This window comes from Pistacia vera, unplaced genomic scaffold (assembly GCF_008641045.1).
Source record: "Pistacia vera cultivar Batoury unplaced genomic scaffold, PisVer_v2 Contig405, whole genome shotgun sequence".
NCBI lineage: Eukaryota > Viridiplantae > Streptophyta > Magnoliopsida > Sapindales > Anacardiaceae > Pistacia > Pistacia vera.
Genome location: NW_022196230.1, coordinates 1534889 through 1555951, shown reverse-complemented (window position 1 = coordinate 1555951; position 21063 = coordinate 1534889). Strand labels below are relative to the sequence as shown.

Here is a 21063-nt window from a genome sequence, read left to right as displayed (position 1 = left end):
AATAGCAAACAACTGCTCATCAGGGAAGTATTTGTTGATTGGCTTTTCTTCCTCTTGAACTTCTTCATTGGACTCCAATCGGGATAGATGGTCAGCCACTTGATTTTCTGTTCCTTTCTTGTCCTTAATCTCCAAGTCGAATTCCTGTAGGAGCAATACCCATCGCAATAATCTTGGCTTGGAGTCCCGTTTTGCTAGAAGGTACTTCAATGCAGCATGGTCTGTGTACACGATGACCTTGGTACCTAGCAAATAAGAACGAAACTTATCAATAGAAAATACTACTACTAAAAATTCTTTCTCAGTAGTGGCATAATTCAGCTGTGGTCCCGTTTAAGTCTTACTGGCATAATAAATCACATGCAAGACCTTACCTTTTTGCTGTCTTAAAATAGCTCCTAAAGCATAATCGCTCACATCACACATGAGTTCAAAAGGTAGTTCCCAATCGGGCGCAACAATAATAGGAGCATAAATTAATTTTTCTTTCAAGCACTTAAATGCATCTAAACACTCTTGACTGAAACTAAAAGGAACATACTTAGCTAATAAATCACAAAGAGGTTTAGAGATTTTAGAAAAATCCTGTATGAATCTCCTATAAAAGCCTGCATGCCCAAGGAAGCATCTGACAGCCCTTACTAAATTTGGAGGTGGTAGTTTCTCAATAACTTCATTCTTCGCTCGATCTACCTCAATGTCGTTCGCTGATATCTGATGACCCAACACGATCCCATCTCGTACCATGAAATGGCATTTTTCCCAATTGAGCACCAAGTTAGTGTCAACACATCTCTGCAAAACATTAGACAAGTTAGTTAAACAATCATTGAAAGAATTTCCAAAAACAGAAAAATCGTCCATGAAAACTTCAATGGACTTCTCAACCATATAGGAAAAAATCGAGATCATGCAACGTTGAAAAGTTGCAGGAGCGTTGCATAGGCCAAAAGGCATTCTTCGATAGGCGAATGTTCCATATGGGCATGTGAAAGTCGTCTTCTCTTGATCTTCCGGCGCTATTGCAATTTGGTTGTAGCCTGAATATCCATCTAGGAAGCAGTAGAACTCATGGCCTGCTAACCTCTCAAACATTTGATCGATGAATGGCAATGGAAAATGGTCTTTACGAGTCACGAAATTCAGCTTGCGATAGTCGATACATACTCTCCATCCCGTGACTGTTCGTGTCGGAATCAGCTCGTTGTTGTCATTTCGGACCACTGTCATTCCTCCTTTCTTTTTTACCACTTGGATTGGACTCACCCATGCACTATCTGAAATTGGATATATTATTCCTGCATCTAAAAGCTTTAACACCTCATTCTTGACCACTTCTTGCATCGATGGATTCAATCTTCGCTGTGGTTGGACATTAGGCTTGAAACTTTCCTCTATTAAGATCTTGTGCATGCAGATTGAAGGACTGATACCTTTGATATCCGTAATTGTCCATCCAAGGGCCTTCTTGTACCTTCTCAAAATGCGCAGCAACTTTTCTTCCTCTAAAACACTCAAAGAAGCATTAATAATGACTGGAAAGAATTTACCCTCTTCTAAAAATGCATACCTTAAATGAGATGGTAGTTGCTTGAGCTCAAGTGTAGGCGCCTTCGTGATTGGTAAAGTTAACTGAGACTCCATAGCTCCAATTTCTCTGATCAATTTACCCTCGGGACGACCTAAGGGTGGTAAAGCTCTTAAGTATCTTAGACACTCACTTAACTCTTCACTATCAACTTCATCCTCTTGGTCTCTAGAATTCATCAAACAATTCTCTAAAGGCAGAATTGGGTAGTTCTCTTCAAAATTCTGCTACACTATGGTGTCGAGAACATCAATCTTAAAGCATGAATCTAACTCAGACGGACGCTTCATAGACTTGAATACATCAAATTCTACTTGCTCATCCTCTACCCTTAAGATCAATTTTCCTTGGTGGACATCTATCAATGTTCTACTCGTGGCCAGAAAAGGTCGCCCTAAAATTAAAGGTATTTCCCTATCTTCCTCCATATCTAGCACAAAGATTCTAGTGGGAATATCAGTTTATCTACCTTAATCAGGACGTCTTCGACTACCCCCCTAGGATATGTGATCGATCAATCAGCTAATTAGAGAGACATGGTGGTTGGCTTCACTTCTCCCAATCCAAGTTTCTTGTAAATGGAAAACGGCATTAAGTTAATACTAGCCCCTAAATCGCATAGCACTTTATCAAAATAACAACTACCAATAATACAAGGGACAGTAAAACTCCCTGGATCTCGTAGTTTAGGTGGTAGTTTCTTTTGAATCAGCGTACTGCATTCCTCTGTCAGCATGACTTTCTCGTGTTTCTCAAATTTTCTCTTGTGCGTGAGGATCTCCTTCAAAAATTTCGCATACTTCGGCATCTGTTCAAGCATATCAACAAAAGGAATATTAATATCTAAACTGTGAAACATGTCAATGAACTTACCGAATTGCTTGTCGAGCTTCTGATTCTTTAACAGTTGTGGATACGGCAAGGTTGACTGGCTTGAAAGATTATTTTGCTCATTTGTATGGTCGCCGCGGCCACCAGATTCATCGCCACAGCGATCGTAGGATAATCTTGATGAAATTTGACTATTTTCACGATCGCCGCGGCGATCGTCCTTCTTTCTGACGGATCATTCTTCCTGCTCACGCTCACCGCGGCCACCATCTTAATCGCTGCGTCGATCGTTCTTCTGATCATCCTTCAAGTTTAGTTCTATCCTCTGTTTTTCACCTTGTGAATTTTCCAAATTTTTTCCACTCCTCAGGGTGATTGCATATGCCTGTTCCTTGGGATTTTTCTCAGTATCACTCGGTAAAACCCCTTGACCTCTTCCCGCCAATATGTTGTGAATCTGCCCAATTTGAGTCTCTAGGTTCCTTATAGATGCAGATTGGTTCTGAACCAGGACGTCGGTCTTCTCAAACCTCTTGCTTGTCTCCTCAATGAACTTGGTTAATGCATTTTCCAAGTTTGATTTTTGCTCTTGAGGTTGAAAAACAGGTGCTTGTTTTTGCTCATTGTTATTGCTCCATGAAAAATTCAGGTGTTTCCTCCATGCTGGATTATACGAATTCCCTTGTCCTCTTTGGAAATTGTTGACGTAGTTGGCTTGTTCATGCTGAGCAAACTGGTTTCCCTCTTGGCAATCGCTCGACGCATGATTTCCTGCACAAAGGTCACATGTTAGAGATGACGATTCAATTGCATTAATTTTCAACACATTACCTAATTGCTTCTGGATGTTCGTAAGTTGAGCACCCAATGCAGTGTAACTATCAACTTCATGCACTCCCGCTGATCTCCTTGCTGAATTTCATTCTGAAGTCCTCATATAGTTGTTGTTCGCCATTACCTTGATCAGATTGTATGCTTCTTCTGGTGTTTTGGTGTTCAAGGCTCCCCCACTTGCAGCATCTATCATGGCTTGAATGGTTGGTAGCAAACCTTGGTAGAACATTTGCACTTGTGACCAGATTGGTATCCCATGATGTGAGCACCTCCGTAGAAGATCCTTAAACCTTTCCCATGCTTCATACAATGACTCTGGATCCTGTTGATAGAAGTTGGTAATCTCACTCCTTCGTTTGGCCGACTTGGCAGGTGGAAAATACTTAGTGACGAACGCTTAAGCCAACTTGTTCCATGTCGTGATGCTCCCAGATGGCAATGAAATCAACCAAGCCTTAGCTTTATCCCGTAGAGAGAATGGGAAAAGCCTTAGTCTGATTGCATCCTCAGATACCCCATTATGCTAGAATGTGTCGCACAACTCGAGGAAATTTGCGATATGCAGGTTGGGATCATCATTTGGTAACCCAGCAAATTGGATTGACTACTGAATCATTCCAATAATTGCTGGCTTAATCTCGAAATTGTTCGCTTGAACGGGTGGTCTCCTGATACTTGAATAACAACCATCAATAGTAGGCCTAGAATAGTCCTTTAATGCTCTCTGAACCACTGCTGCTCCACCCATTGCATTTCCTCCTAAATTATCCTCATTCTCATTCTCTTGGTTTTGCATATTAGGATTGATAACTCCTGTGTTAGCCATTGCCTGTTCAGATTCAGCTTGCCTCTTTTCTCTTCTCAACTATTTTGCGGTTCTCTCGATCTCAAAATCAAGTGGATTAAGATGACCACGACCTCTAGAACGTAAACTCTCCAGATTCTAGCTGAAAACCACAAATAAGACAAACAAAAATAACAATTAATTAGTAAATAGAAATGAAACAAATCAAATTAGCAACTAAATATTTCATATTGATATTGGTAAAATAAAAATAGTTCCCCGGCATCAGCGCCAAAAACTTGACAGACTTTTCGCAAGTGTACGAAATCTTGCAAGTAGTAAAACTCGAGTAAGCAAGTGTCGAATCCCAAGGGAACTACCTACCAAGTACCAAACTATTATATTCTATTGCTATTTGATTAAACTGAAGTTTAAGAATGAATTCAATGAAAAAGTAAATAAACTAAAAGCTAAGTACTAAATAAAGGCAGAATTTGTAAACACTTTGAAGTAAAGATCAATATGACTAAACCTAGGGCATAGATTTCGCACCAATTTAATCCTATGCATTGACACCTGTTGTTAACCTAATTAAGCGTATTCTAAAGGCCAAATCCCCTAGTCTTCCACTAACTCTCTCTCGAGCAATTAGCAAATTAACCCTTAAGCAACAATCCAAGATATCTTTAAGTTGGATTTAGGAGCTAAGAGATCATTAAGCTCTATGGAATTTACCGGAGCCTCACAGATCGCGGTAACGTATCTCTAGCGTTCGCTCAATCTATGGTTTTATTACTTAAGGAAAATCAGGTTTCATCTCTCGATCTCAACCTAATCCATGATATCATTCAACTCTCGGGCCCTGAGAATTGAAAGCATTACACACGATAATAAAACTTAGAAATCATGCTCAATATAGAATCAAAATAATAATGTCAACACATGTTCATAAATTGGGCTACATCTTTAGCCCTAGAAAAGAAAGTTAGTTCATAATGAAAATAACAAAACCCATCATTCTAATCAATGACATCAATTCAAGAAAAAGATAAACTTCTCTAATCGGTGAACGAGAGCTTTCAAGATCCCGATCTCCAACTTGGTAGCCGTCTTCTTCTCCTTCCAAAAGTCCTCTTTAATTTCTTAAAAACTCTCTTTTATATCCCTGGGGTTCTTGTTCGTGCTTAGGAAAAAGATTAGAAAACTTAACCCATTCAGATTCGGATTAGGGTAATGAATTAACACAAATCCGTGACCCATCGCCGTGGCGGTAAGAATGGTCATCATGATGATCATTCTTTATGTCCAAGGCATCCATAATATTCAGAATTTAAACAAGTCATCAACATGAACATTGTAGCTCTCTGAATAAGCTTTCCAATGCCACTAGAATCATTGAATTCTGATTTCCATAGCTCAAGTTATGACAGAAACATCGAGGCATACTCATGATGAAAGATTTCCAGATTTCCCGTAAACATCTTTGAAGTGCCACAACTTCATCATTTCGACCCGGATTCTTGTGCCGTTTTTTCCTATGTGTCGTGAATCCTATCAACATCATTATTTTCCCTTCAACAACCTGTTTGGGCCTGAAAACACTGAACATGCACCCGTGATCCCATAAATGGTATTTATGAAAGAAATAATCCAAATTCCATACTTTAAGCACAATTTTCCATAAATAAACCATTTAAATCACTAACAAAATATCAACATTCAAGCTCTTATTAGCATATCGCAAATTTCCTCGAGTTGTGCGACACATTCAAGCATAATGGGGTATCCGAGGATGCAATCAGACTAAGGCTTTTCTCATTCTCTCTACGGGATAAAGCTAAGGCTTGGTTGATTTCATTGCCATCTGGGAGCATCACGACATGGAATAAGTTGGCTCAAGCGTTCCTCACTAAGTACTTTCCACTTGCCAAGTCGGCCAAACTGAGTGAGATTACCAACTTTTATGAACAAGACTCAGAGTCATTGTATGAAGCATGGGAAAGGTTTAAGGATCTCTTACGGAGGTGCCCACACCATGGTATACCAATCTGGTCACAAGTGAAACATTCTACCAAAGGTTGCTACCAACTATTCAAGCTATGATTGATGCTGCAAGTAGGGGAGCCTTGAACAATAAAACGCCTGAGGAAGCATACAATCTAATTGAGGTGATGGCGAACAACAACTATATGAGGACTTCGGAAAGAAATTCAACAAGGAGATCAGCGGGAGTGCACGAAGTCGACAGTTACACTGCATTGGCTGCTCAACTTACTAACATCCAGAAGCAATTAGGTAATGTGTTGAAAATAAATGCAATTGAATCTTCCTCTCTAACATGTGACCTTTGTGCAGGAAATCATGTGTCGAACGATTGCCAAGAGGGAAACCAGTTTGCTCAGCCTGAACAAGCCAACTACGTCAACAATTTCCAAAGAGGGCAAGGGAATCCGTATTCCAATACTTATAATCCAGCATGGAGGAAACACCCAAATTTTTCATGGAGCAACAACAATGAGCAAAAACAAGCTCCTGTTTTTCAACCTCAAGAGCAAAAATCAAACTTGGAAAATGCATTAACCAAGTTCATTAAGAAGACAAGCAAGAGGTTTGAGAAGACCGATGTCCTGGTTCAAAATCAATCTGCATAGATCAGGAACTTTGAGACGCAGATTGGGCAGATTCACAATATATTAGCGGGAAGAGGTCAAGGGGTTTTACCGAGTGATACAGAGAAAAATCTCAAGGAACAGGCACATGCAATCACCCTAAGGAGTGGAAGAAGTTTGGAAAATTCGGAGGGTGAAAAACAGAGGATAAAACAAAACCTGAAGGATAAGCAGAAAGACGATTGCCGCGGCGATGAAGATGGTGGCCACGGTGAGCGTGAGAAGGAAGAAAATTCCATCAGAAGGAAGGACGGTCACCACGGCGAGCATGATTTTGTTCCAAATTCATCAGGCTTATTAGACGATCATCGCGGCGATGAACCCTCTCGCCGCGGCGAGCGAACATTTGAGCAGAAACCCTCGTCGAGCCAGGCAACTCTGCCATACCCACAACGGTTGAAGAATCAGAAGCTCGACAAGCAATTCGGTAAGTTCATTGACATGTTTCGAAGTTTACATATTATATTCCTTTTGTTGATATGCTTGAACAGATGCCGAAGTATGCGAAGCTTCTGAAGGAGATCCTCACCCACAAGAGAAAATTCGAGGAACACGAGAAGGTTATGCTCATGGAGGAATGCAGCGCGTTGATTCAAAAGAAACTACCACCTAAACTACGAGATCCAGGGAGTTTTACTATCCTTTGTATTATTGGTAGTTGTTATTTTGACAAAGTGTTATGTGATTTAGGGGCTAGTATCAACTTAATGCATTTTTCCATCTACAGGAAGCCTGGATTGGGAGAAGTGAAGCCGACCACCGTGTCTCTCCAATTAGCCGATCGATCGATCACATATCCTAGGAGGGTAGTCGAAGACGTCCTGATTAAGGTAGACAAATTGATTTTCCCAGTGGATTTCATAGTGCTAGACATGGAAAAAGATAGGGAAATACCTTTAATTTTAGGACGACCTTTTCTGGCCACGGGTAGAACATTGTATAGATGTCCACCAAGGGAAGTTGATCTTAAGGTAGAAGATGAGCAAGTAGAATTTGATGTTTTCAAGTCTATAAAGTGTCCATCTGAATTAGATTCATGTTTTAAGATTGATGTTCTCGACACCATAGTGGAGCAGAATTTTGAAGAGAACTACCCAATTCTGCCTTTAGAGAATTGTTTGATGAATTCTAGGGACTAGGAGGAAGAAGTTTATAGTGAAAAGATAAGGGAGTGTCTAAGATACTTAAGTGCTTTACCACCCTTAGGTCGTCCCGAGGCTAAATTGATCAAAGAAATTGGAGCCGTGGAGTCTCAGTCAACTTTACCAATCACAAAGGCCCCTACACTTGAGCTCAAGCAACTACCATCTCATCTAAGGTATGCATTTTTAGAAGAGGGTAATTTTTTTCCAATCATTATTAATGCTTCTTTGAGTGTTGTAGATGAAGAAAAGTTGCTGTGCATTTTGAGAAAATACAAGAAGGCCATTGGATGGACAATTACGGATATCAAAGGTATCAGTCCTTCAATCTGCACGCACAAGATCTTAATGGAGGAAAGTTACAAGCCTATTATCCAACCACAGAGAAGATTGAATCCATCAATCCAAGAAGTGGTCAAGAAGGAGGTGTTGAAGCTTTTAGATGCAGGAATAATATATCCAATTTCGGATAGTGCATGGGTGAGCCCAGTCCAAGTGGTGCCAAAGAAGAAAGGAATGACAGTGGTCCGGAATGACAACAACAAGCTGATTCCAACACGAACAGTCACGGGATGGAAAGTACGTATTGACTACCGTAAACTGAATTCCGCGACTCGTAAGGATCATTTTCCATTGCCATTCATCGATCAAATGTTGGAGAGGTTAACGGGCCATGAGTTCTATTGTTTCCTTGATGGATATTTAGGCTACAACCAAATTGCCATAGCGCCAGAAGATCAAGAGAATACTACTTTCACATGCCCATACGGAATATTCGCCTATCGAAGAATGCCTTTTGGCTTGTGCAATGCTCCTGCAACGTTTCAACGTTGCATGATCTCAATTTTTTCTGATATGGTTGAGAAGTCCATTGAAGTTTTCATAGACTATTTTTCTGTTTTTGGAAATTCTTTTGATGAGTGTTTAACTAACTTGTCTAATGTTTTGCAGAGATGTGTTGACACTAACTTGGTGCTCAATTGGGAAAAATGCCACTTTATGGTACGAGATGGAATCGTGTTAGGTCATTGGATATCAGCAAACGGCATTGAGGTGGATCGAGCGAAGATTGAAGTCATTGAGAAACTACCACCTCCAAATTCAGTGAAGGCTGTCAGAAGCTTCCTTGGGCATGTGGGCTTTTATAGGAGATTCATACAGGATTTTTCTAAAATCTCTAAACCTCTTTGTGATTTATTAGCTAAGGATGTTCCTTTTAATTTCAGTCAAGAGTGTTTAGATGCATTTAATTGTTTAAAAGAAAAATTAATTTATGCTCCTATTATTGTTGCGCCCGATTGGGAATTACCTTTTGAACTCATGTGTGATGTGAGTGATTATGCTTTAGGGGCTGTTTTAGGACAGCGAAAAGGTAAGGTCTTGCATGTGATTTATTATGCCAGTAAGACTTTAACGGGACCTCAGCTAAATTATGCCACTACTGAGAAAGAATTTTTAGCAGTAGTGTTTTCTATTGATATGTTTCGTTCTTATTTGCTAGGTACCAAGGTCATCGTGTACACGGACCATGCTGCACTGAAATACCTCCTAGCAAAACGGGACTCCAAGCCAAGATTATTGCGATGGGTATTGCTCCTACAGGAATTCGACTTGGAGATCAAAGACAAGAAAGGAACAGAAAATCAAGTGGCTGACTATTTATCCCGATTGGAATCAATGAAGAAGTTCGAGAGGAAGAAAAGCCAATCAACGAATACTTCCCAGATTAGCAATTTTTTGAAATTCAGGAAGGACCATGGTTTGCGGACATTGCTAACTACTTGGCACGAAAGGTTATGCCCCCTGGAATGAACTCCCAGAGATGAAAGAAATTTTTTGCAGATTTAAAGTACTACTTCTGGGAGGATCCATTTTTGTTCAAGCATTACGCCGATCAGATGATAAGACGATGTGTGCTAGAGGAAGAGATGACGAATATACTTCGTCACTATCATTCAATGGAAGTTGGTGGTCATTTTGGTTCGACAAAGACCGCTGCAAAAGTTCTTCAATCAGGATTTTTCTGGCCTACTCTTTGTAAAGATGCTTTTCATTTTGTTATGAGTTGTGATGAGTGTCAACGGGTTGGGAATATTTCTAGGAGAAATGTCATGCCTTTAAATAATATCCTAGAAGTAGAATTGTTTGATGTTTGGGGGATAGATTTTATAGGACCTTTTCCTTCTTCGTTTTCTAACCGTTTCATTTTGGTTGCTGTAGATTATGTGTCGAAGTGGGTGGAAGCTGCTGCATTGCCAACAAACGATGCTCGTGTCGTTATCAAGTTTATAAAGAAGAATATCTTTTCAAGGTTTGGCACGCCAAGAGCCATTATCAGTGATGGTGGTTCTCACTTCTATAATTGTCAATTCGCAGCATTATTAAGCAAGTATAGGGTTACACATCGAGTTGCAACTCCATATCACCCGCAAACCAGTGGCCAAGTCCAAGTTTCAAATAGGGAGCTGAAATGAATCTTGGAAAAGACAGTGAACACCTCTCGAAAGGATTGGGCAATTAAGCTTGATGATGCACTATGGGCGTACAGGACGGCATTCAAAACACCAATAGGAATGTCATCCTATAGGATGATTTATGGAAAAGCTTGTCACTTGCCAGTGGAGTTAGAGCACAGGTCGTATTGGGCAGTAAAGTTTCTGAATTTTGATTTACAAGCCGCTGGAGCAAAACGTTTACTGCAACTCAATGAGATGGAAGAGTGCATACGAGAATGCCCGGATTTACAAAGACAAGACTAAGCAGTGGCATGACAAACACATTGTGAACAAGGAATTCAAGGAGGGTGACAAAGTGTTGTTGTTCAACTCGAGACTGCGACTTTTTCCAGGAAAATTGTGCTCAAGATGGTCTAGCCCGTTCATCATTCATCGCGTGTTTCCGCATGGGGCGATAGAGCTTCACCACCCGACGAAAGGAACATTCAAAGTCAATGGGCAAAAATTGAAACCTTATATTGAGAATGGGAATGCCGACGAGAGGGTTTCAATTCTTCTTCAGAATCCTAATTGACAACAGAAAAGGAGTCGAGCTTAAGACTTTAAACAAGCGCTTGTTGGGAGGCAACCCAATATTTCAGTTCTGTTTGGTTTATTTTTATTTTTATTTTTAATTTTTAATTTTTTTTATTTTTATTTACGTGTAATGAGGTTTTGTTTCGTATTTTTTTTTTTCTTTTGTTTTAAGTTTTATATGTTATGTTTTTAATTTTTGGTTTGTTTGCAGGTGATTGCCAAAACGAACATAAGGATAAATTAGAAGGCTAGTACGCTCGCCGCGGCGATACACTTTATCACTGTAGCGAGCGTGAATGACGCGCATGACAGAACTCATCTGAAATTAATCATGCTCGCCGCGGCAATGATTTTAATCGCTGCAGCGAGCGTGAATCCAGTGACGCCGCGACGATAACAGCGATCGCCACGGCGACGCATACGATCGCCGCAGCGATTGCACCAGGCAACGCAATATTGCATTTAAATCAGCTTTTTCTTCTTCTATTTTCAAACAATCTTCCTTACATGCTTCTCTCTCCCACAGTTGCTCTCCACCAAATTTTGTTTAAATCATTCAATTTTTTTTTTTTTTTTTTTTTTTTTACTCTAGTGCTCACTAACACACTCACTCTCATATCAAATTTCACAGATTAAAAGGTGCAAGTGGAATTTTTTTCGCAAAAATCAAGGTTAGGGTTTCACAAGCGATTTGGGGATTTTCGAAACTTCATCTAATCCATTTCAATTCAAGGCGTATTTGGACAGAACAAGATTCAAGTAAGTGTTTCTCAACCATTTTGCATTGAAATATTGAGTGCGGAAGGGTGGAATCCATTGATCTGAGTTTTGTGGAAGTGTGGATGATTTTATGTTGGTTGTGAATATTGATAGAGATTTGGTGATTTTCGTGGGAGTGTTTATTTCTGTGATTGTGTTTGATTGAAGAAGGGTAGTTGATTTTTGTGGGAGTGAGGTGATTTTCGTTGAGATTGAGGGTGATTTCACTGAGTGTTTGGATTGAGTTCGAAATAGTGATAATGGCACCCAAATGAAAGCCCAGAATTGATAGGAGAGAAAAGGGTAAACGGCAGGCCTCTAGTGATACCCGGTTTGTTAGCCAGGCTGCTCAGGAAAGGTATGAAAATTTTGCAAAGCAACCGGGGCGATTTATTGAAGAACGAGGGCTCGTGTTTACAGAAGGTTTTGAGGGAATAACTGATGTGATTCAAGCTCTAGGTTGGGAGAAATTTTGCAAAGAGCCCCCGGTGCCTGCTGTTGCCTCTGTGGTAAAGGAGTTTTATGCCAACGCTCCTGATAGCGTTGACGAGAGAACTATAGTAAGAGGTAAAGAGATCGTGTTTAATGCAGCTGCGATCAATGAATTTTATGGGCTACCGCAAGTTGAGTTCGATGATGATGCCTATGCTGCATTCAAGCAACAAGTGGATTTTGACACAGTAATAAACTCTTTGACTGAAGGGAGAGCTACATGGTTTATTGCGGCTGGGGAACACATCCATTTTGAAAGTAAGTTCTTGGACTCAATTTCGTGCATGTGGTTATATTTTGTATGCTCTCGATTGATGCCATCCAAGCACATGAGTACTGTTAGTAAAGCTAGGGCGATCTTAATGTATGTTATCCGCCAGAAGATAAGGATGAATGTGGGTGAAATTATCTTTCAAGAGATTACCCATTCGGCAAAGCGTACCGAGACGGGCTTTCATTTTCCCCACCTGATTACTGCATTGTGTACACAAGCGGAAGTGCCATTGAATGCTGAAGAAGTTTTTATTCCGCAAGGAGTGTGTCTTACCGTGCAGTTTCTACAAAATTTAACTAGTGGGGGCAGAGTAGAGGCACCCAGGACCAAAGCATCTTAATCGTCGAAGCTTTCCCAAAAAGATCAATTGTTGAAGCTGAATGACGACATCGAAAAGTTGAAACAGCAACAGAATTGTCAAGAGGCCTGGATGACATGGATGAGTAGGCAAATGAGGGTGCAACATGAGATGCAAATATTGCAACTTGCGCATGCTGGGATAGCAGCACCGAGGTGTGAATGGACTGATTTTGTGTACCCGGCGGATGAGGAGCACGCTGATGTTCCTGATGAGGATTTTGAGGAGAGTATGGAAGAGTAGATTTTAGTTAATGTTGTCAATGCAGTTGTTTTAGTCGCTTTTATTTTTCTGTTTTGATGTACTTTTATTTTGTCTATTGTGTGTTCTTTGAGTCTTTGTGAATTGTTCGTCTATTTTGTTTTATTGTTTTGTTGTTCTTTGTTCATGCTCTTTTTGTCCATTCTTCTATTGTGCATAACTCTGATGGTCGACAAGGTCTATTTAGTGGTTTTTCTGTTTTGATAGAACGACTGATGTATACGACTGGAGGGCTTTATTTTGTTAAGGAATGCGGTAACGTTCTTTTTCTTTTACTCTTACGCGCTTCACATTGGGGACAATGTTGATTTTATTTGTTGGGGGTAGGAATTTAAGAAACTTAAATTGAGCAAAATTTGTTTTTGTATGGATTTAGAGAGCATTTGTATTTATTCTTTCATTTTAGGTTGTGAGTTTTATTTTTGTCTCTTGGATGAAGTCATATGTCTATGATAGGAATGTGATTGCAATAACATAGAACTAATGGAGGACATTAATTTTTACCTTTGCTTACGGATGTGTGAATATTAATGACATGAAGTTGAGACCCTAGTGAACTGTGGATTGAAAGTGGTTCAGTCACCTACTTAGAGACGTGTTATGTATGAAGTTTACATGAACTTTATTGTGATTTCAACAAACTCTAGAACTCATTTGATAATCACTCAAGGCGAAATCCTAGAATTCACATCACTTAGGAAATGATTTAGGCTGTTTTTGGACCGATTGAGCCTTTCAAGCCAACCCTTGTTTTTGTCATCGCTAGTTAGCCCTTTGAGCCTTTGTAAACACAATTTAGCCTTATTTTTCGTTCTTTGAACTTAATGTTTACCCTATCCTGATTATGAGCCTAAAGCACAATCCTACCCGCTTTGTCATTAAGGGACTTTATTGTTCTTCAAGTTTATTATGAGTTTTGGAAAGAAAGTGTGGTTGTCACAACCCACGTGTGCGAAGAAATTGGTTGGGGGTTGTGGAGTGTTTGTAAAATCAGTGGGGAAATTGGTTGGGGGTTGTGGAGTGCTTGTAAAATCAGTGGGGAAATTGGTTAGAGGTTGTGGAGTGTTTGTAAAAACAATGGGGATGTGCATGTGTGCATGTTTCAGCCTTCTTAATTTTATTCAGTTAAAAAAAAAAAAAAATTGGCATTGTGCCTAGTTTAAGGGTATTTCGGCTGGAAACCAGAACTTGCCTTAAAAACTATCTAGTAGTACTTGGCTACCTCTGGTATAACAACGCCACGTACACCTTAGACGCATCTCTCCCGCCGCATTTATGGTATCAAAAAAAAGAAAGATACAAGTTTGAGGGTTGTAAATTAGTGGACATATTGGTTGGTGGTTGAGAAGAAGTGGAGTTCGATTTGATTTTAGAAGTTGCATAAGGAAAATTGAGTCTCTTACTTTGTTTTTCATATCATTTCCTTGGACCCATACCCTGGCCTAAAGTTACAACCTTTACAAAGACCTATTGATCCCAGGTAATGTGAAATTCTACATTAGTGGAGAGTGGTTTGAAAAGCGAGCCTATGGAGTTTGATTCCATGATTCACATATAAGTCATAACCCGAATACTGAGATCAAAATTTTGTTCATGAATGTTGTGCATAACACCATCCGAGTTTGTAGACTAATGGTTTGTGGTTGTATGGATGTTCTAGGGTCGATAACGAAAATGAAATTGATGTTTGCATTGTCTGTGAGTTTTAGGTGATTTTTAATTAATCTATTTATTTTGTGTATATGCAATTTTTGAGACGTCTTTATGAATTGATCCAAGACTTTTTGTTAGTGTGTTCTTGTTATGTTTATGTTTTTGTTACTTTTGGAGTTTAGGATAAGTTTAGTGTGGATGTTTGTGGGTATCATCGCTGGAAACCCTCACGAGACTTCAACTCGTCCAACTAGGGCCACCTAGGAGTTTAGAGGCTTGTTACATACGCTAAATGCAATCTTGTCAATCTACGAAAGTGATTTAGGATAGTTTAGATTTAGGTTTTTAATTAGTTGTTTTCTTGTCAAGCTTAGAGACTTATTTTATCGCTTATTTTGCTAGGGACTAGCAAAAAGCTGGTTGGGGGTTGTGATAAGAGCTTGAATGTTGATATTTTGTTAGTGATTTAATTGGTTTATTTATGGAAAAATGTGTTTAAAATGTGGAATTTGGATTAATTCTTTCATAAATACTATTTATGGGATCACAGGTGCATGTTGAGTGTTTTCAGGCTCAAACAGGTTGTTGAAGGGAAAAGAATGATGTCGATAGGATTCACGACGCGTAGGAACAAACGGCACAAGAATCAGGGTCGAAATGAAGGAGTTGTGGTACATCGAAGATGTTACGGAAAATCTGGAAATTCTTCATCATGAGTATGTCTCGATGTTTCTGTCATAACTTGAGCTGTAGAAGTCAGAATTTGACGATTCTGATGGCGCTGGAAAGCTTATTCAGAGAGCTAAAATGTTTGTGTTGATGATATCATCTAATTCTGAAGTTTACAGATGCTTTGGACAGAAGGAACAATCACCGCGGTGACCATTCTTACCGCCACGGCGATGGGTCACGGGTTTGTGTTAATTCATTACCCTAATCCAAATCTGAATGGGCTAACTTTTCTAATCTTTTTCCTAAGCACGACCAAGAACCCCAGGGATATAAAAGAGAGTTTTTAAGAAATTAAATAGGACTTTTTGGAGGAAGAAGAAGACAGCTATCAAGTTGGAGATCGGGATCCTGAGAGCTCTCGTTCACCGATTAGAGAAGTTTTTATCTTTTTCTTTCTTGAACTGATATCATTGAATAGAATGATGGATTTTGTTATTTTCATTATGAACTAATTTTCTTTTCTAGGGCTAAGATGTAACTCAATTTATGAATATGTGTTGACTTGGATTGTTGTTAATTCTTATTGAGCTTTTAATTCTAAGTTTTATTATTGTTCATAATGCTTTCAATTCTCAAGGGCCCGAGAGTTGAATGATATCATGGGTTAGGTTGAGATCGAGAGATGAAACCTGATTTGTCTTAGGTAATAAAACCATAGATTGAGCGAACGCTAGAGATAGGTTACCAAGATCTGTGAGGCTCCGGTAAATTCCATAGAGCTTAATGATCTCTTAACTCCTAAATCCAACTTAGAGATATCTTGGGTTGTTGCTTAAGAGTTAATTTGCTAATTGCTCAAGAGAGAGTTAGTGGAATAATAGGGGATTTGGCTTTTAGAATACGCTTGATTAGGTTAACAATAGATGTCAATGCATAGGATTAAATTGGTGTGAAATCTATGCCCTAAGTTTAGTCATATTGATTTTTACTTCACAGTGTTTACAAATTCTGCCTTTGTTTAGTGCTTAGTTTTTAGTTTATTATTTTATTTCATTAAAGTCATTCTTAAAGTTCTGTTTTATCAAATAGCAACAGAATAGACTAATTTGGTACTTGGTAGGTAGTTTCCTTGGAATTCGACACTTGTTTACTCGAGCTTTATTACTTGCACGATTTCGTATACTTGCGAATAGCCTGTCATATATCAATTTTGTTGAGAACCAATTTGATCAATCATGTAGTCATTTTCATCAAATGATGATGTTCTAAGTATAAGCGGCAATTATTGAATTTATTTTTACCATGTATAATTAATCAACCATCCTATATTTTGGAATATCTTTATAGCACAAATACCGCTATTTTGAGCTCAAAGTCGTCACTTGTTGCACTCCTATGAAATCATCACTCACCTCTAATTTCTTTTTTATTTTTTTTAATGAACTTTAATAGATAATTTTGGTTTATTTTTTATTTATATACATATTTATTATAATTTATTAAAAATATTAAATCCTTACCATTTTTTATTTATCCATTATATAAAAATTGAATGACGGGTTAACCCTTCGCTGAATAAATATATCCTCTGCATGTGACCTCAAAGAGTCCCAAATGTCAGATTGGACTGGGTTGGATTTTCCTTTTGTCGGGCTGGATTGTATTGTATAGTAGTTGCACCCACCCGAACCCAGTGCACTGAAAATCGTGTTTACTTGAGAGGACCCCAAATTGCTCAAACAATTCTGAAAAAATAAAAAATAAAAAAAATCTTAACAACTGTAGACAACACGCTCTTTCAAATCTCAATATTAAACGCCAATCCTCGAACTCTTTCCAATTCCTTGCTTATTCTATGTTCGATATTTCACACGTAATCACTAATCAGCAATGAAGAACAACAAATCTATCATAAAAATAATAGCAAATCGAAAGAAGAACCACTGGCTGTCCATAGCAAATCCAGCAATATAAGGACTGCAAAAGCCTCTCTGTCCATCATCAGTAGTTTTATTTTAAAAGTTTGCTTCAAATTGGGTGTGCGTGGATGCATGAATGCCTCAAGTTAAACAATTACTTTCTTGTGTGTCGAATCTGTTTGGGGCTCCCATTTACAATACAATATAATATAAATAAGTTAACTGGATAAGTTGGGGAAAGTGTGACCGACTGTTCATGCTTCCACGAAACGTACCTATCAACAACACATTTATTAATTAAATGTTAATGACTCATCTTGTTATTAAAATAAATTAATATGCTTGATTTGGAATCATATTTATTTTTAGTATGTAAAAGAATCAAGAAGATACTATATTTTTTTGAAAGTTGTTTTGATTTGGTTTTGTATACTATTTGTAGAAGTATACATATAGTCAGACGTATTTGTAATAGTTTATTGACATAAATCTTTCTCCTTTTATTAAATTATACAAAATCTTTCTCTTTATATACATATACATAGTATGTAAAAGAATCAAGAAGATACTATATTTTTTTGAAAGTTGTTTTGATTTGGTTTTGTATACTATTTGTAGAAGAATACATATAGTCAGACGTATTTGTAATAGTTTATTGACATAAATCTTTCTCCTTTTATTAAATTATACAAAATCTTTCTCTTTATATACATATACATAGTATGTAAAAGAATCAAGAAGATACTATATTTTTTTGAAAGTTGTTTTGATTTGGTTTTGTATACTATTTGTAGAAGTATATATATAGTCAAACGTATTTGTAATAGTATATTGACATAAATCTTTCTCCTTTTATTAAATTATACAAAATCTTTCTCTTTCATATATATATATATATAGACGTATTTGTAATAGTATGTAATCGGGATGTTTGAACCAGCTTGCGTCTACTTCAAGTAATCTCATCTCCAGAGTCTATTGAACATTTTATAAATCTAAAGAACCAGGTAAGCCACAATATATTATTATAGTATGTTACCCCAAGGTTTGAACCCAAGAACTTAAGAAAGTAAATAAACAACGTTAACCGTCAAACTAACACCTTAGGGTTTTTCTCTTTCATATTGCCTTCCATTGATTTAAAAGATTTTAATGAGGAAAAAAGATTGCATTAATAAGTAGAGGAAAGATAACAGATATAAATTAATTTTATAAATATTTGATTTCCACCTCATTCTCATCTTGAGTCCTTGACCATTCATTTTGCTTTAATCCAAACAATTCAGACTTGTATAAAATTAGGAGGGCTGCTGATCCCTCTCTCTCTCTCTCTCTCTCTCTCATATATATATATATATATATATATATATATAATGTTACACTTACAAAGAAACCTTACAAAGATTTTCATATAAACTGATGATTTTCATATAAAGTGATGTGCCAACAAATGAATTAAAGAGTGAATATAATGAGTTTGACTTTTTGTTTCACTCTTCTATTCATTTTTTGCTACCTCACTTTGTATAGAGATCTTTATAAGATTTCTTCGTAAGTAACTAAGTATAGTATTATTGTATATATTTACATATTTGAATTCTTTAACGAGTAGTTTGGATCATATAATATTTTATTATAAGGAGATGTTATATTAACGGAAAGATAGATCACCTTGAAGATTATTGAGAATGTTTAAAAAATGTGTTTGGTTGGTTCAAATAAATTGGTGAATAATATGTTTGGTTGAGAGGATAAATAGGTGGGTATGTTATATAGATTACTAAATTACACTCCTTTTAAATATTAATATAATATTATTTTTTATTATTATTTTTGAATAGTTCTTTTAACCCTCTACATTTAAAATATTGCTAAAACACCCCTACCATATAAAACTTTAATTTGTAGCAAAATCACCACCAGCCAGCCACTGCCAGTCAACCACCACCGTCGATAGTTGACGGAATGGTGCACGATTGGTCGTATATGGTCAGTCGTGCATCAGCAAAGTCATTTCCAACCATGGATTACAAATCTATGGCCATTTCACGGCCAAATCTGTAGCCGTGAAACGACCATAGAAACGCCAGATTTGGACGTTTCCGATCATGAATCTATGATCCATGGTCGGAAAAGGCCCTACCATTGCACAACCAACCAGATCTTGTCATTCATGCACCATTACGACAACTGATGCCAACAGTCGACGGTGATGAGAACGATCGGTAGTGGTCTTAGGTGGCTAGGGGTATTTTGTTAACTTTTAAACTTTTTTGTGGCTGTAGTGTTTTAGCTAATTTCTCAAATGTAGAGAGGCTGAGTAATTATTATTTGATAAACATTTGAAGGCAATTGTATCTGAAATGGTATTTAATTAAGGACAAAATAGGTATAAAACTAAGATTACTCGGTAATCTTTTAATCCCCGCACCGGGGGGTATCGGATTATCCCCAATATTACCAGTAGTAAACACTGTTTGTAATAAAATTATTCCTATAATATTTTATTACTTGCAAACCAAATATCAGAATCTTGTAAAATAGACGAAGATTATTCCCGTTATCTGGTATGTCTCCGATCCAAATGCACCCTAAAAGGAAACATATGTGCCTAGCGTATTTCTTTGTGCCAATCGAATTCCCTTCTAGGAGTTAGTGTTAAAATGGTGGTGGCATAAGCTTCTTGTGTAAAACATGGAAAGCATTAAAAAGCTAGTTAATTAAGCGAGCTTGGCACCGTTTAATTGCAACTACCGCCTCACTATATCCTTCTCTCAATGCAATTATAAAAAGTAGAAGCACAAATTCCTTTTGTCGCAGTTTCTGTCCAAACATTGCACACAGGACTTATCAACTAAGCTGAATCGATGGATAACTTAGTTAAAAGAGTTTATCGCTAATACTTCATCAAATTTCAACCTGAGAGAGAGAGAGAGAGAGAGAGAGAGAGAGAAACGATGTATTACTTTCTTAACGTTTCAGTGTCTTTGTAATAAACATACACAGTCAAAGTTTACAGCCAACCATGTGTTAATTAAATACCTAAATTTTATTATGATATATAAATTAAAGGAAGGAAAAATAAATTTAAACATTTGGAAATTATATTCTATGTATATAATGAGTTTTAAATTCCTTCTCATGAATCATGACATTCCAGAAAATGAAGTGCGGTTCACTTTTATGAAGTCAAATTTCAATTACTTTTGTATATAATGTTTAATATACAAGTATATTTATCAAAAGGAGAGCTGTGTTCTGATTAGTTCGAGATTTTCTGATATAAAACTCAGGTGATGATTACATAGAGATTTCATAAATCTTTGAAGTCAATAGAACTACAATTCCTTTTGTTATTATAAAGACACATAATTAAGAAGAAAAAACTAATTAAAATTGAGGTTGAGGGTAGTACAAATACTACCTAGATAACGTAAATTGTTCTTCAACTCAATCTTTAAGGCCGACAAGAGTGAAGCATAGACTGCATCGTAAAGGCAATATGTTGAATTATATGCATTTGAAGGATGAAAATCATGAGTTATGCATGCGGCTGTCAATATATATATATCATTTTATGTCTGCGGATAATATAAAAAAAATAACAACATAAATGAAATAAACATGTTTATTCTTTCTCTGTTCGGTGCTATCCCATTCGTTCTCTTTCTCTCAAATAAGTGCAGGTTTCTTCTCTTCATTAATTACCTTAATTAATATATACAAGAGTAAGGTTGATAATTTGATTGGGAAGTGAAAATAATTAAAGGTTAATTAGTTTATTATTTATCTAAT

General features: G+C 37.4%; 1 protein-coding gene and 2 non-coding genes across 3 annotated transcripts; 2 read left to right on the top strand and 1 right to left on the bottom strand.

Annotated features, from left to right (window-relative positions):
• Positions 1 to 3504: 3504 nt before the first annotated feature.
• On the top strand, positions 3505 to 3611 carry LOC116142211. Its single transcript, XR_004129972.1, has one exon. It is a non-coding gene; the product is annotated as a small nucleolar RNA R71 (small nucleolar RNA).
• Positions 3612 to 5975: 2364 nt separating this feature from the next.
• On the bottom strand, positions 5976 to 6079 carry LOC116142213. The gene has a single exon (XR_004129974.1). It is a non-coding gene; the product is annotated as a small nucleolar RNA R71 (small nucleolar RNA).
• A 57-nt stretch (positions 6080 to 6136) lies between these two features.
• On the top strand, positions 6137 to 13006 carry LOC116142133. The gene is given in 10 exon segments (XM_031427573.1): positions 6137 to 6284; positions 6393 to 6645; positions 6694 to 7078; positions 7159 to 7292; positions 8208 to 9528; positions 9531 to 9774; positions 10279 to 10567; positions 10569 to 10848; positions 11918 to 12667; positions 12782 to 13006. Coding segments are annotated over 10 exon segments (4029 nt in total).
• The last annotated feature ends 8057 nt before the right edge of the window (positions 13007 to 21063 follow it).